The sequence below is a fragment of the Microtus pennsylvanicus genome, chromosome 2 (genome assembly GCF_037038515.1).
Source record: "Microtus pennsylvanicus isolate mMicPen1 chromosome 2, mMicPen1.hap1, whole genome shotgun sequence".
In the NCBI taxonomy this organism is placed as follows: Eukaryota; Metazoa; Chordata; class Mammalia; order Rodentia; family Cricetidae; genus Microtus; species Microtus pennsylvanicus.
In genome coordinates, this window is record NC_134580.1 from 84,192,768 (window position 1) to 84,206,531 (window position 13,764).

The window sequence follows — 13,764 nt, forward strand, 5'->3', positions numbered from 1 at the left end:
TTTTACTCCATCCACCCGGTTTATGAGGTAGAATTTCATCTGTAAATGGTTACTCCAGATGGTTTGGTCATTGGCTTAGATTATCACCTCGTCCTGTTTCCTTGGCATAAGCTGTGCGGGAACAAACAAGGCACGCCACTGTATCTGGATTCCCTTGGACCCCACAGCCTCACACCCAGGAGAGAAAGGTATGTCTATTCCCCACTTCAAAAACCAGACCCACTCGTTAACATGGAAAACAATTTCTCAAGTATATTTAAAGTGTTGACTACGGTCATACAGTTTTTCAAACTCCTGGCATTCATCTTTTCCCCGTCTCTCAATTCCTGTCTTGTTCACATTATCTTTTTTGATTGCTTCTTAGTATAAAAACAAACACACCAAAGATGTGGGGCCACTGTGCACACTAGCAGGCCCATACAGAAAACACACAAAAGTTTATATGCCATTTACAGTAACAGCTCAAGATAGAAAGAAAGGCTTTGAAATACCATGCTTGCTCCAAGGTTAGCTGACCCAGGGCCACACAACGTGTACTCCTTCAGCATTTTCCTTCGCCACTGTTTAACAGCGGCAGCTAAAAGGCCCCAACTCTAATCGTCCGAATACACAGCAGTCAGTACACAGTCTGTACAGTGTGCCTCCTCCCCAGTAACAGCACCTTTCACATTCCCGTCCCCGTTCCTTTAAACTGAGGTGGGGGGAGCATAAACTAGAAAGTCATGTCGTAGCAATGTATCCCCTCGGAGAACTGCAGTTGCCAAGATTTTCATGTGCTTCAGGGAAGAGCCTACTGGAATAAACAGCGACGGCTATTTTCCAGTAAATATGGAATGAAAACTAACATTTACCCCAATCTGAGGTGTAATCTCATTGTTTAGGGACACAACTGCTGTACACCGGACAACTGCAGCCACCACCCCGAACACCTGAAGAATGCCCCTGACGGTCGGCCACGTCAGGATGAGCGCCTTTCAAAGTTCATCGTGATTTTTTGTGAGGTCTTCCCCGTAATTGGTCGCTTGGCTTCCCACAAACATGTTCCAGTTGTCTAGAATCTCCTCCTTGGTTAGCTTCTCATCCTGCGGGAAGACAGAGAGCTGTCAGGGGGTGCTGGGAGCTCTACCGCTTAGCATCCCGCCCACTCTGCCTCAAGGATCTGCAGTGTTACAAACAGCACTAATAGCTAGCAGCCAGCGTGTGGGTGTATCTCTCGCGACTGCCACACAACTCCAAGCTGGAAGGAACTCTCGCTGTCTCCGAAGGCCGTGCTACAGTGCCTCAGGTGGGCGTCTAAGAATTAAGAAGACAGACTCTACACGCAATGCAGGCATTCCTGAACAGGCCAGAGGGATCTACTTCTCCTTCACGGCCTCACTGTGTAACACGTAGGGCTGCAAAGCTCAGTGTTTGGGACAAGCATCAGGGTCAGATGAGGCAAGAGTTTTGTCTTAATCTTATCTCCTTGCTTGGACTCTAACACATTATTAGTACTACAGTACTCGGGAGGGAACCCAGAGCCTGACTCAGGACATTCCCAGCCCCTAATGACTTAGATACCTATTAGTGGATATGGAAATACTGATAATCCTTAGAGCTCCTGCTGGTGAGCAAGCAAACAGTCATCTGACTTCCAATGGGATGGACTCCCTATGCCAGGCATATCATGGAAGTTTGATAAATATCTGAACCTAGATGAAGGAAGGAGTAAGCCTGTCTCAGGTCATACTGGGTTCATTTCTTAAATCCATGCCGACTATATCAAAGATGTTCATGCTTTACCATCACACCCTAGAGGCGGTGACTTAGTAATTTAGTCTACAGCCCAGCAATAATGACGCCTACAGTAGCCATCACAGTACAGGCGTAATGAACAGGCGTGTACAGGCACATGGCCAAATGGAGCCAACGCTATCACTAACAAGGCAAACAACCCCAATCTTGAACAAACTGCTTCCTGCCAATCAATGGCTCTGAACATGGAAGCTACCTTGTTTTTGTCCGACTCGTAAACCAGGTGCCGGGCCTCGGCTTGAGCATGGTCGTAGTCCTGCGGGAGGATCCAGTGGCGAATCTCGTCCTTGTCCAGCTTCCCATCCTTGTTCAGGTCTCGGAAGTCATTGAACTGCTCCCGTTCCGACAAAACCCAGTCCGGCTCAGGGCCGTTGTCCTCGTGGGAAAACATGTCCGCTAGAAGGCAAAGTTGTTAGCAGTTACAGAAGACAAAAAACTTGACCCCTGAGTTTTTGGAAAGGTGACCATCCAGGGAGAGAGATAGATCACAGCAGGTGCAGAGCTGGGGGGGGGGGAGCACTGATCTACATACTACAGACACCACAAGGTGCGAGGGAAGACTTGGTTAGAAGCCAGAAATGAGCCTCGGGGTCTCTTAGTTCAGTGTCTGAGCCCAAAGCTTGTAAAATGGAGATAATAATCCCTAAATCATGTTTATGCAGACCAGAGGGCTACTTCTGGGAGAACCTCTATTCCAACTGGCGCCATAATGGGGAAAGCAAACACACTGGGCACGTTCCACGGTCCACATTAGAAGCATCCTGTATGCATTTTCATTTCAGTTCCTTTATATCCTCTGAAGTAGCTGCTTTCTCCCACCTTACAAATGAGAATGATGTAAAGATGCAGCCCACAGCTTGTCTGAACCGGAGGCCGCAGGGGACCCCAGGAGGCTGCAGGGGACCCCAGGAGGCTCCCAACCCTGTCCCCTCCTCTACGATTTTTACTACAGCTTCCCTCATCAAGGGATCTTATTTCACTCAGCCCTCTAACAATTACTATAAGATCAGTCGTTATCCCAATTTTATAAAATGCCAGGATAAAGGAGAGGGGAACATTCAGGCGCTGCTTTTTGTTTGTTTTGAGTCAGGGTCTCACGATACAGCCAGGCTGTATATAGAGCAGGGTACTTGGAACTCTCAGACACTGCCTGCCTCTGCCTGCCAAGTGCTGGGATTAAAGGGGTGCTCTGGTACCCTGATGTTATTGGCTGCTTACACCCCATGGCAGGTTTCTCTTTGATGGAAATACAGTTTTGAAACCTTAAATGGAAAAAAGTTTCAATACAGAAGAAAAACAAAGTTCTTTGTGATAAAATTTCAGTGTAGAAAAAAAAGATTTTGGTTGTAAAATTTTCATTTGGGAAAAAAAATGATAATGTTTCAAAATAGAAAAAAGGTTTTTCTGTATAAAGTTTAAACAAAAGGGAAAGTCAGTTCTCAGCTCAAGCAGGCACTTGGTGGAAGCAGGGAAGAGCCACAAGGGAGCCCCACGCCTTTAGTCCCAGCACTCAGGAGGCAGACACAGGCAGATCTCTACTGTTTAACAATCAGGCACAGAGAAACCCTGTCTTCAAAAACCAAAAAGAAAAGAAAACGAATAATCATGCCTGATTTTTGCACATTTTGTGTATTTGTGTGTGTACATGTGCCCTACGTGTGCGGTGGTCAAAAGTTATGTCAGGTGTCAATTATCTCACCTGGTAATTTGAGACAGGTGAGACCGGCTGGTCATTGAGCCTCAGTGTCCCGCAGTCTCTGCCTTCCAAGCGCTGGGATTACAGGTATGTGCCACAACTCTGACTTTTTATGTGGAAACCAGAGATCTGAACTCGGGTCTTCCTGTTTTCTCAGAAGCATTATGCTAACTGAGCAAATGCCGCCCCTGCACACTGGTTTTGAGAAGGGGTTGTCATATGAGCTGCTCTGAGCTTCACTCTACCCTGCAGGAATGGGTGCTGTTTGTCCTCAGGTAACAGATGAGAAGACTGAGGCAGACAGGAATTCCTGAACTCTCTCAAAGTCACACAATCAGTGGGTGGGAAAGCCAGGACTCCGAACCCCACAGCCCTTTCCAGTACGCCATCCTAACAAGTCCTTGGCTTGGCTACGGCAAGAACACCCTAGAAATCAGGTCCCTAACCTGACAAGTTCGTACATAAAGTCTTTCTCACTGCTGAAATTTGATTCTCATGAATAATACATTCCTCCCCTCTCTGTACAGTGTACACGATGAAATGTTTCTTTTGGTCAAAGCCACTCACCAATTCAATGCAGAGTTCAGGAGGACCATAAAGAGAGTACACTGTGAGTCAAAAGTACCACATTGATTGTTTTTATCAGGGAGCCTTTCTCTTTGTTTAACTCACTCACTGCTGTCATGGTGACAGGTGGGAGGCTCTGAATCTCCCCTCCCTGATGGGCCTCTTAAAAGGAAGGCTCCACTCCAGCGCTTGCACTGATGAGGTCACCATTAGCATTATTATTGTACAAAGACTTTAATTACCGAGGCAGAGGGCTAGCTGGCCATTCTCCACGACTGACAGGAAGTGTTTGGTTCTAGGGCCATGTATGACTTTTCCCAGTGAGCAGAAGCTATGCTTGCCATCACCAAAAATGCTTGTCCTTATGTGTGGGGACAAAATCATATAACCACAAACCAGACAACGAGGCAACCTGGGCTCAGTATTCTAATTTAAAGACAACTGCATCTGTTAAAATACATTCACACAAAGTTTCCCATCCCTTCCCAGAAGCCAGGACGCAGTCAAGTGATTTCCCCCCAGTGTTCACTACAGACAGGAAAAGAAGGGCTCTTACAAGATGGCAGCCTGAGGCTGGAAACGTAAGCCAGTGGTGTGGGTGGTGGGGAATCATATGGAAATTTCCATGTAGGCTGTAGATTTGTGTTTGTCGACTACTGGCTACTGGGATATGAGTTTCAGCCAGGCAATTCTCCCTTATGTTTCTCAATAAGAAAATGTCAACCATGGGATTCCCAGGCAAATGACAGAACACCAGAGGATGAGTGGGCCTAACAAGAGACAACTGTGCACACCACAGAAAGGTCTGCCTCCCTGACAAGGGCCTGTCTGTGGCTCTGGGGCAGGCTCGCCCAGCCTGAGCTCCTAAGCTGGCTGACTTACGTCTAATTTTAGTCTTCTCCTCCCATCGACTTTAGTCTCTCTGTACATCTGTGGCTCTCCAGTCCCACTTCCAAGGCAGTGTGACAAAGAGCACCCCTGAGCCCTGGGGTACTGGCTGCTGACTGCCCTCTTGGTTCTTCTCTCCTGGGGGAAAATTAGCACCAACTGGGCTAAGCCAACAAACAAGGCTGAAGGGCTGTCTCTAGTGGGAGTGGGTGGGGAAGAGTGTGCCCGGTGTGGACAGCTGAGCCACTGCAGCCTACACACTCACCAATGTACTCGTCCTGGTCCACAAAACCATCCCCGTTCTTGTCAATGTCCTCCAGCGTTTCCTAGGAAGCAATGGGCAAACAACACAAGATGGCCATGTGTTTTAAGCAAGTCCGAGACTCCTAATGTCCTCTTTGCCTGGCTTTTATGGCTGAACACTTGGTGACTCATGACTCGTTCTCTTAGCTCCCAGGGAAGCCCATTACAATATAAAACAGGTGATGGCTGATATCCATCCCCATGTATCTCTCCACAGTTTCAAGAGCAGAACCCTTTCTTCAAAGGAGAAGGTGTCTATAAACCCAACCGAGCTCTGATGCTCTCAAGAAGCCCTGCCAGACCAACCAATATCTATCACCAGACATTGCCCCTAGGAGTGTGTGAGAGTCCAGCAGAAGACACACCTATTAGAGGGACCATAAAAATAGATTCCATAGCTAAGATCTAAGAACACTCAGCTGGTGTCAGAGAGTAGAGAATTAAACATGAGAGGCATAATTGATTTATGAAAGTATTCTACTCTAATTAGTTACACTTGACTTTTAGTTGTTCCCGCCCAGCTCAGCATCAGTAACTAAATGAATTTACAGTCCATTGGGTAGAGTAACTCGAGGACATCCTAGTCAAAGAACACTGCTTCAGTCCAGAACACCATCTTCCTAGAAGGTAAACAATTCCCCTGTGGCAAATTCCATCTCCACTGGAACTTTAGTTATTACTAAATGGATGTTGGGTAACAAAGAAAAATGATCCTTGGACCACTCACTGCCCAGCCCTTGGGGTCAGGGCAGTCATGAGGCAAGAGTAGACACTGACATGGGTTGGATATCTCAGATACTCAGGGCTGTTTATGAACAAAGTCATTTACATTCACCAATGGCTTCCCAGCAGTTGGAACCGACCCTGTCCAGGGAATAGGTGGTGGCATTTATTTAAATGTCAGGAAAAATGAAGACACATGGTACCCAATGGGACACTATGGAAAGCAATGGCACTCAGAGGCCTGACAAGCACCAACCCTTTTTTAAGCCTGGCATCTGAGCCGTCTCCTCTAGAGGCCCCTGCTGGAAGTAGAAGCTTTTCCAAGTTCACCTTAGGTTCCAGAAGGTTTCTATTCCTGTCAAGCTGAAAAACCAACCAACCCACAAAAATAAATAAATAAATAAATAAATAAATAAATAAGAAAGGATCCTTTCTTAAAGAAAAAGAAAGAAAATCCAACAACAAAATACATGAGCAGAGTCCAGCTAGCTGCTCACTAGCCCATTGGCCCTTTTTGAGTCCATGTCTAAATAGAGTCTCCCATTCTCTGCATATCTAAGGGGGGCTACAGTCTGTCTCTGTCCAGCTCTGCCCCTTGGCTGTTCCCCGGATGACCCTGAAGCTGTAAGATGGCAGAATGAAGACATGCAGCCTGGGTGCCTTCCAGTGTCGAGAGGGGAAATGCCTGGGACTAGCCTTAATGCACTTACTGGACGTTGTGCTAACACAAACACGCTTGCGTTGTGTTAAATGGTTTCAGCTGGGGTATTTGCTACAGCAGCTAGCTTGTCCTGACTACTCCCTGGGCAGCGACTTGACATACTCAGCTTCAGTCCTTCCCCAATTCCCAGCAGGCTGAACCCCTGAGTCTCCCTTTGGGAAAAAGGGACAAGGTGAGGGGAGAGTTTTCTCCCTGGTCCTTGCCCAGTCTGCATTTTCACTGTTCTCACCAAAACTACAATTTCCTTCATGTGTTCAAACTCCTCTGGGTGCAGAAAGGCAGTGAACTCCTCCCGCGTGGCTGTCAGGTCGCCATCGAGGTCTGAGGCCTTAAACCTTCTCTCGTCCCGGGGCAGCATCTTTTTGAAGGTGTGGTGGTCAGAGCTGTCCTGGAACTCAGCGGGGTTTCCTGCAGGGTGTGCACAGCATTGGTCAACCTTTGTTAGGAAAGACCTTTTGTTCCAGATCACTCATTCTTCACACACAAAAGATCCTGACCCACCCACAGGCTTCTTTAAAATATCTCTATTCAAAACACCCTTGGCACCTCCTCTCCCTCCAAGTCACCCCATAACCACAGCCTTACTGCCCACGAGGGGCTTCCCAGCAAACGCTGAAGAGCAGGGGGTTTAAACCACATAATTTCAGACCTCTATTTACAGATTTCTGCATTCACCATATCACTTTCTGATCCAGAACATATGAGGACCCCCCCCCCCCCGTGTGTTCTAGAATATCTCGGTTAAGTGCCTCTGCTGCCTTCCAAGCTCGCTGAATCTGGCTCTGATTGTCTTCCTTTCTCCCAGGCACCTGGAGATTCCACACCACACCCCTAGTCTACTCTACTAACCCAAGCCCCGCCCCCATGCATGCATTTCTGTGCCTCCGCCCCTCCAACTCTGCCACCATTCCCACGGTCTGTCCATCTCTCCAACTTGAAACCCATTCTTCAAAGCCCAGGTTTCCAAAGCCCCCTTCTGATGATGGTTCAGGCATGCATTATCCTTACTGCCCAACTTCGTCAGCAATTTGAAACTGCCAAAAGCGAACAGGTTTTCCTTCTTTTTTCTCTTTATCTTGAGAACTCAGTTCAAGTAGGGCCATGACCCAACACACCTTCCCCTATGTCAGTCAAAGGAAGCAGCTTGGTACATTCTTAGTAGGCGGAGGAGGATGTTACACAACAGGTTTTACTTTGAAGGTTGTGACATCTGGCTGAAAGGGGGTAGCCAGGAGGACAGAGTCTCCTGTGAGCTTGTCCCCTACTGTGCAATCTCCAAGGTGGCATGCCTTACCTAGGTAGTAGCCATAGGTAGCCTGCTTGTATTCTTCCCAGGAGATCTTTTCGTCTTTGTCCCTATCATAATCCTTCCAGACTTTAGCGACATTATCATAGATGTATCTTTTCTGTACCCGTTTGATCCAAACTTTCAGCTCCTCAGTGGTGACTAAGCCATCTCCATCGCTGTCAATTCGATCAACAATTTTCCTGTAGTTCAAAATAATAACAGTAACAATGATAATAACATCAAACAAAAACATCCCTCAAGACCATACTCAAGGCTTGTACGGTCTCGGTCCAGCAAAATAAGCAATTTCCAGTCTTAAATGTTATAAACTCCTCATATAGATTCAGCCCATCAGTAATCCGATGGTCCTACGATCGAAGGGTCTTATAGTTCGATCCTTACCAAGGATGATATGCCTTCTCCTCCCCAGAACCAGGGTCAGGGGCAGATTTCACTCATGGATCATGCCTCAAGATCCTGAAACCCAGATATGACTCAGAATTCTCAGCTCAGGACTTTGGAGACTTCCACTACCAACTGATGGAGAATGACCTGGAAGATGGAACGTACTGTGTTCCCCAATGCAGTCCAATTCACTTACTTTAATGGAAACCAAGGCCCAGAGAAGTGGGATGACGTTTCCAAGAGCACACAGCTAGTATAACTGGGTGATCACGTAATCTTTACAACTTGGGGTGCAACGCAACAACAGGAAATTCTATGTTAATCGAAGGATGAGGGAGCTGTGTTTTCAATCCTACCAGCTCGGACTCAAGGATTTGAAACATAAGAAGCCCAAGATGACCAGTCTTGTCGGATAAAGCGACCTCTTACAGAAACCTGGCCCTCTGGCAGCCAAAGGAACTCAGCACAGAGGAGACAGACCACTGTGCCCTCTTGGGTTTCCAGCTCTATCATGACCTGGGTCTCAGGGTTTTGCAACTAGACTCTACTGGGGTATCCTAAACACTAGTTCAGGGCAAAAGGCAGGCTGGAGACTCCCCCATCTGTCCATAGCTGAGTTTCAGCCAGCTAGGAGAGACATCGGTGGGGAAACTGAACATCCACAGGCCGATGTTATTATTCCAACACCTGGGATGAGGTCATGCAAGCCAGAAAGAAACTCAGTTTCTTTCTTTGGGGCTAGAACTCTATCAACTCCAGCGATAAATTTTCTTGTCAATAGCAGTTCTGATTAACAGTTAATACTGATTAATTAAAAATGGGAACTGAATTCCTTAGTTTTTTATAAATATAGTTCGGTCTGTAACTCATAGCTTTTATTGGGAAAGGGAGGGGAAGGGTGGTGAGTGGCATGCATAAACAAGGTCAACATCTCCTACCCGAACCCAAGGAGCCCAGCTCCTTCCTCTGGAACTTGTGGCCATTATTAACAACTTAAGTGTCCCTTCAAGCACAAATCCCACGCATATTCAGGCTTCCCTGGGGAAGACTCAGCCAGACACAGCAGAATTCCTTCAATGCTGCACAGGCAGGCACTGCTCCAACCCCAGGCCACACCGAAAACACTGCCCATTGGTTACCCAACACCACTGAGAAGCAGAACCCTAGGCCAGCAAAGGCTCAGTGTCATGAAACCCAGGAAACCCCCCTTTGAGGAAAGAATAGCATTTAGTTTCCATCAATTATCATCCAGGCAATATACCCAGCCCAATGCCCAGCAAGGACTCTAAAACTGTTGCCTGGAGTTATAGGAGTCATCTTGACCTCCCTTGAGAAAGGTCGCAAGAGGAAGATCCCAAGGAAGGAAATAGAATGTAGATAGACTCTGAATGCTTAGGTCAGAACACTGAGATAGATCTTCATCCTGCCTTTCAAGCCAGCGAGTCTCTGGGCCTCACTTTCCCCAGGGTAAGCGGAAACACCCAAGTGACAAGAAAAGCCTGAGGAACAAAGAGAAGGGCGGCCTTTCCTCACTCAGGTCAACAATGTAGGTCATGCACGGAAGGAATATTCCAACTCTCAGCAAAAATGTGGAGTGAGTCAAGCCTCCGGGAAAGGCTTAGGGCCAAAGGAGTTCCCCCGCCTGCTGCTGTCCAGGAGCCCAGAGAAACCAGAGACTGGTGGACAGGTGGAATCACTCCCCACTTCGGAAAGTAATTCACGTTTTTCTAAGACTGTAGGAAACTGTTGAGACTGTATGCTGCCTGTGGCTTCACTTCGCAACCCTCCAGAGATCTTAATGATGACATGTCTCCAATAGATGGTCAAGTGATAGACACTAAGTTTCCTGGAGCTAGCCACGCTCCTCCCTCAGCAGCCTAGACCTGGAGGGGGGGCTGTTGAGGCAGAAGACAGAGAGGAAATTCATCACTTAGCCCCAAGCTAGACCTGTCATTTCTAAAAGAGCTAGCCCAATTCTGGCCCACACCACCTTAGACTGGAAGGGGCTCAGGCCAGGGACCCAGCTATTATTTTCTTGGATCCTTCCTCAATGCTGGGTCACGGCAAGTGTGCCACAGGTGTCTGCATCTTTCCTGCCCTAACACCCAGACGACCCTCACCGAGCCTCTGCCTAGGGCTCCCTGTCTGCCATGGTTGGTTACACTCTCCACTCTACTGCCAGCCTGGCTTTCCCAACAATGTTTGGGAATTAGGACATCCTGTCCAACACACAATTAACATCTCTACCTCCTCGTGGTCCTTTCCTCTGCCCTTAATTTCCCCTCCTCTTCTATCTTCCATTTCCTTCCTCTGCCTTTGCCAGGTCCAGCACTCCCCCTGCCTCACAAAAAGTTCCAACCCCTAATAAACAAGTTGGCTCTCGCTTCAGGAACACCTTTCTGTTACGATATACCAGTCTTCCTTTGACCAGTTAAGCCGCCTGCAAGACCCAAGCACCTCCCTCCAACCTGAAGTCCCAGGAGCCCCGGATAAACCCACGGTGATGCAGGTTTTACTTTATCACCCACACAGCAACCCTCAAAAGACTGGTGTGTCCTCACATGGGATGGCCAGCACCCCGAGACCTAGAGCACGAGGACTCATCATTGTACCTGCCGGATGTCAACCAAAGTAGCCACTGCAATGCCGGCCACACGAATAAAAGAGCAAAATTGAGGTCTCCACACAAGGATCAAGCCCAGAGGAACTCCATCGACACTTCCATCTGCCACTTAAACTACCACCCAATGAAGAAACTCAATGGTGCCGGAGGGCCTGTGCTTAGGGTTTCCAGTTCCTGACTCCCCTCCTTCCCAAGAGAATGCAGAATGGCTGCAGTCAGGGCCCCAGAATAAATCAGTCTCCAGGACCTCCAAGCAGGCAACAGAGGGACTTATCAATGGCCCTTATTGTTATGTCCCAAGCAAGAAGAGAAGTACTTCCCTGTCAAACAAAGATAATGTTTGGAGGTGACTTTGAGGTTCAAAGGTCTTTTTTATCACAACAGGCTGGTGTTGCACCTACATAATAGGCTTCGTTTCTCCTGTTCCACTGAGCACCCTAGCCTTTCTGTAGTACAGAGCTGGCTGTGTTCTTTTCAATGGTAACAGAACACCCTGATCCTCCACCCCCAGGAGCCAGGTTCTGGAAGCTGTAGGGGCCCACAGGCAGGATTGCTGTATCCCTCCCCACCTGAATTCACCAGGTCTTCACTACTCGTCCCTCTGAAAGGCTTTCAGATAAATGCACAATGTCCAAGTGTCTCCTGGGGGCCAGGGGAGGGAGTACTGAGATGTTGCCCAGCTTTATTTCTAGATTCCAAGCTAAGCTCACAATGCCACTGGTAGTTTCTTTTGCCCCTGACAACCAGTTTCCAAAAAAACTGAACGCCTCACCCATAATGCTGGAAGCAGAGCCCAAGAAATCAGTTTCCATCTCTGTGCCTCCTCCCCATGTACTAGCTCCTATTAACCCTTTAGAAATATGATTTCTAAGTCTCTACATGAGATTTCTGGAATAACTGGTCAGACGACAAGAACATCGCCACGACCCAGACAGGCCAAGGAATAAGCGTCTCCATCGACTGCCCCCCTCATCCATCTCTTACCCATTTCTGTTAGTTCGTGAGACACTTTTAGCAAGTCTCAAGCGCCTCTGGGGCTAACACTGTGGGAAAGAACTCGGGTACTAAAAGGCCACAGCCAACAAACTCTGGCTCACTCACGCCCGTCTCTTCTGATGCAACCTAGAGGAGGGGGCGGGCCCTCATGCTCCCGGCTCCCGCGGCCGCTGCCACGTTCTCGCCTCCCCGTGGGAAGCTATCCCGGCCGGGGCGTGGCGGCGACCTCCACCCGAGGTCTGGGCACCCGCTGGCAACTTTGTGCAGCCCAGCCTGCCTCCGGCTCCGGCGGTGTGACCAATTGCCATGATTTCGCTTTCGCTTTGCTCCGGAGGTCCCGCGTGGCTCCCCCTGGGGTTGCCGTGGGCCCCTCCGTGATCCCCTGTGTGGCCCGGGCCGCGGTCTCACCCCAGCCTCTCCTTGCTCTCCTCCGGGCTGAGCTGATCGAAGGTCTTGGAGTCCTCTTTGCCCAGGAAGGCCTCGTGATCGTACTGGAAGCTCTGGTTGTCCTCGGCCGGCCGCTCGCCCAGCTCCGAGTCGGGCCGCACCACGCGCTCCTTGCGCACCGTGGGCTTGGCCCGCAGCGTCAGCGCCAGTGCCAGCAGCAGCCCCAGGGCGAGTCCCAGGCGGCCACAGCGCGCCATGGTCGCGAGCAGAGGATGGTGGCGGGGCAGTAGGGGTTCGCAGCACCACCGCTGCTGTTCCCTCCCCAGCAAGGGGCGCGCCCGGCTGGCGCGGAGAGGCTCGGGCCGCCCCACTCACGCGCCCATTGGCCGCGGCGCTGGCGGGGGAGGCCGGGGCCGCCGAGCCACGTCGCCAGGCCGGGTGGTGGGCGTCGGGCTCGGGTTTCGCCTCGGCCCCTCCCCGCGATCTCGTTGCGAGAGGCGGGCCCAGACGAAGGGGGCTGCGGACTGGAGGGCTCTCTGCAAGACCGGAAAGAAGTTCTTTGTTTAAAGAAAAAAAAAAAGCAACAGATGTTCGGTGTGTTAGCTCTATCTCCGGCTTAGAGTAGCTGTGCTCCCTTGTCAGCTTCCAGCTGAGAGCCCTAACCTCAACCCCAGGCTTGCCCAGAGATGGGCACTTAAGTCCAATTCAACTCCAGTTAACATAGTTTGCAGTGTGGTTACTTACACAAGAGTCTGGAAGGAGGTCAGAATGGGCGTGGTCCCCTAGGTTAGGGTGGAGGCAATCTCAATGTCCAAGAGATAAGGCTGGATCGTGGGAGGGGACCCGTGTGAAAGGAGAAGTCTTTTCTAGTTCCTGTTATAGGGGAGAGAGGAAGAAAGGCTTCTAGAAAGATACCAGATTATAAGACTTTTCGTTTCTGAATGTTGCCAAGTCACTACATGAGTTAAATCCTATCAGTATATTAAATCTGAAGTAATGATACCAACCAGAGATGGTCTGTATTAAATAAGTTTCTGAATGACAGAAATGTTCTCTACATGGGCTGTCCTATATGTAGTGGCCATTAAATACTTAACATAGATCCGGCCCCAGCTCAGTAATTGAGTTTAAATGTAAAAAGCCACGCGTGGCTAGTGGCAGTCATACTGATGGTGCCGGTCTGAACTTGCCATTCTTTTCTCAAATACACATGTTGGTGTTTGAATTCCATTCAAGTGTCGGAGGGTCTCTGGATCCTCTAAAGCAGAGGTTCTCAACCTGTGGATCTCAACCCCTTTGGGGTCACACGTCACGTATGAGTATTATGATTCATAGACGTAGCAAAATTAGAGTTATAAAGTAGCAACGAAATA

General features: G+C 49.0%; 1 protein-coding gene across 2 annotated transcripts; it reads right to left on the reverse strand.

Moving 5' to 3' along the window:
• Nucleotides 1-226: 226 nt before the first annotated feature.
• Rcn1 (reticulocalbin 1) lies at nt 227-13,248 on the reverse strand. 2 transcript variants are annotated; one of them, XM_075961636.1, is made up of 7 exons: nt 13,136-13,248; nt 12,413-12,927; nt 7,987-8,180; nt 6,922-7,100; nt 5,211-5,271; nt 1,991-2,190; nt 227-1,082 (listed from the first exon to the last, which is right to left on the reverse strand). In XM_075961636.1, exons 2-7 carry the CDS (start codon nt 12,646-12,648, stop codon nt 975-977), a joined length of 978 nt encoding a protein of 325 aa, XP_075817751.1. In that variant the 5' UTR covers nt 12,649-12,927; nt 13,136-13,248; the 3' UTR covers nt 227-974. The 2 variants fall into 2 exon arrangements, with proteins under 2 accessions (XP_075817751.1, XP_075817752.1); XM_075961637.1 differs by lacking the exon at nt 13,136-13,248 and having other exon boundaries at nt 12,413-12,944.
• Between the last annotated feature and the right edge of the window lie 516 nt (nt 13,249-13,764).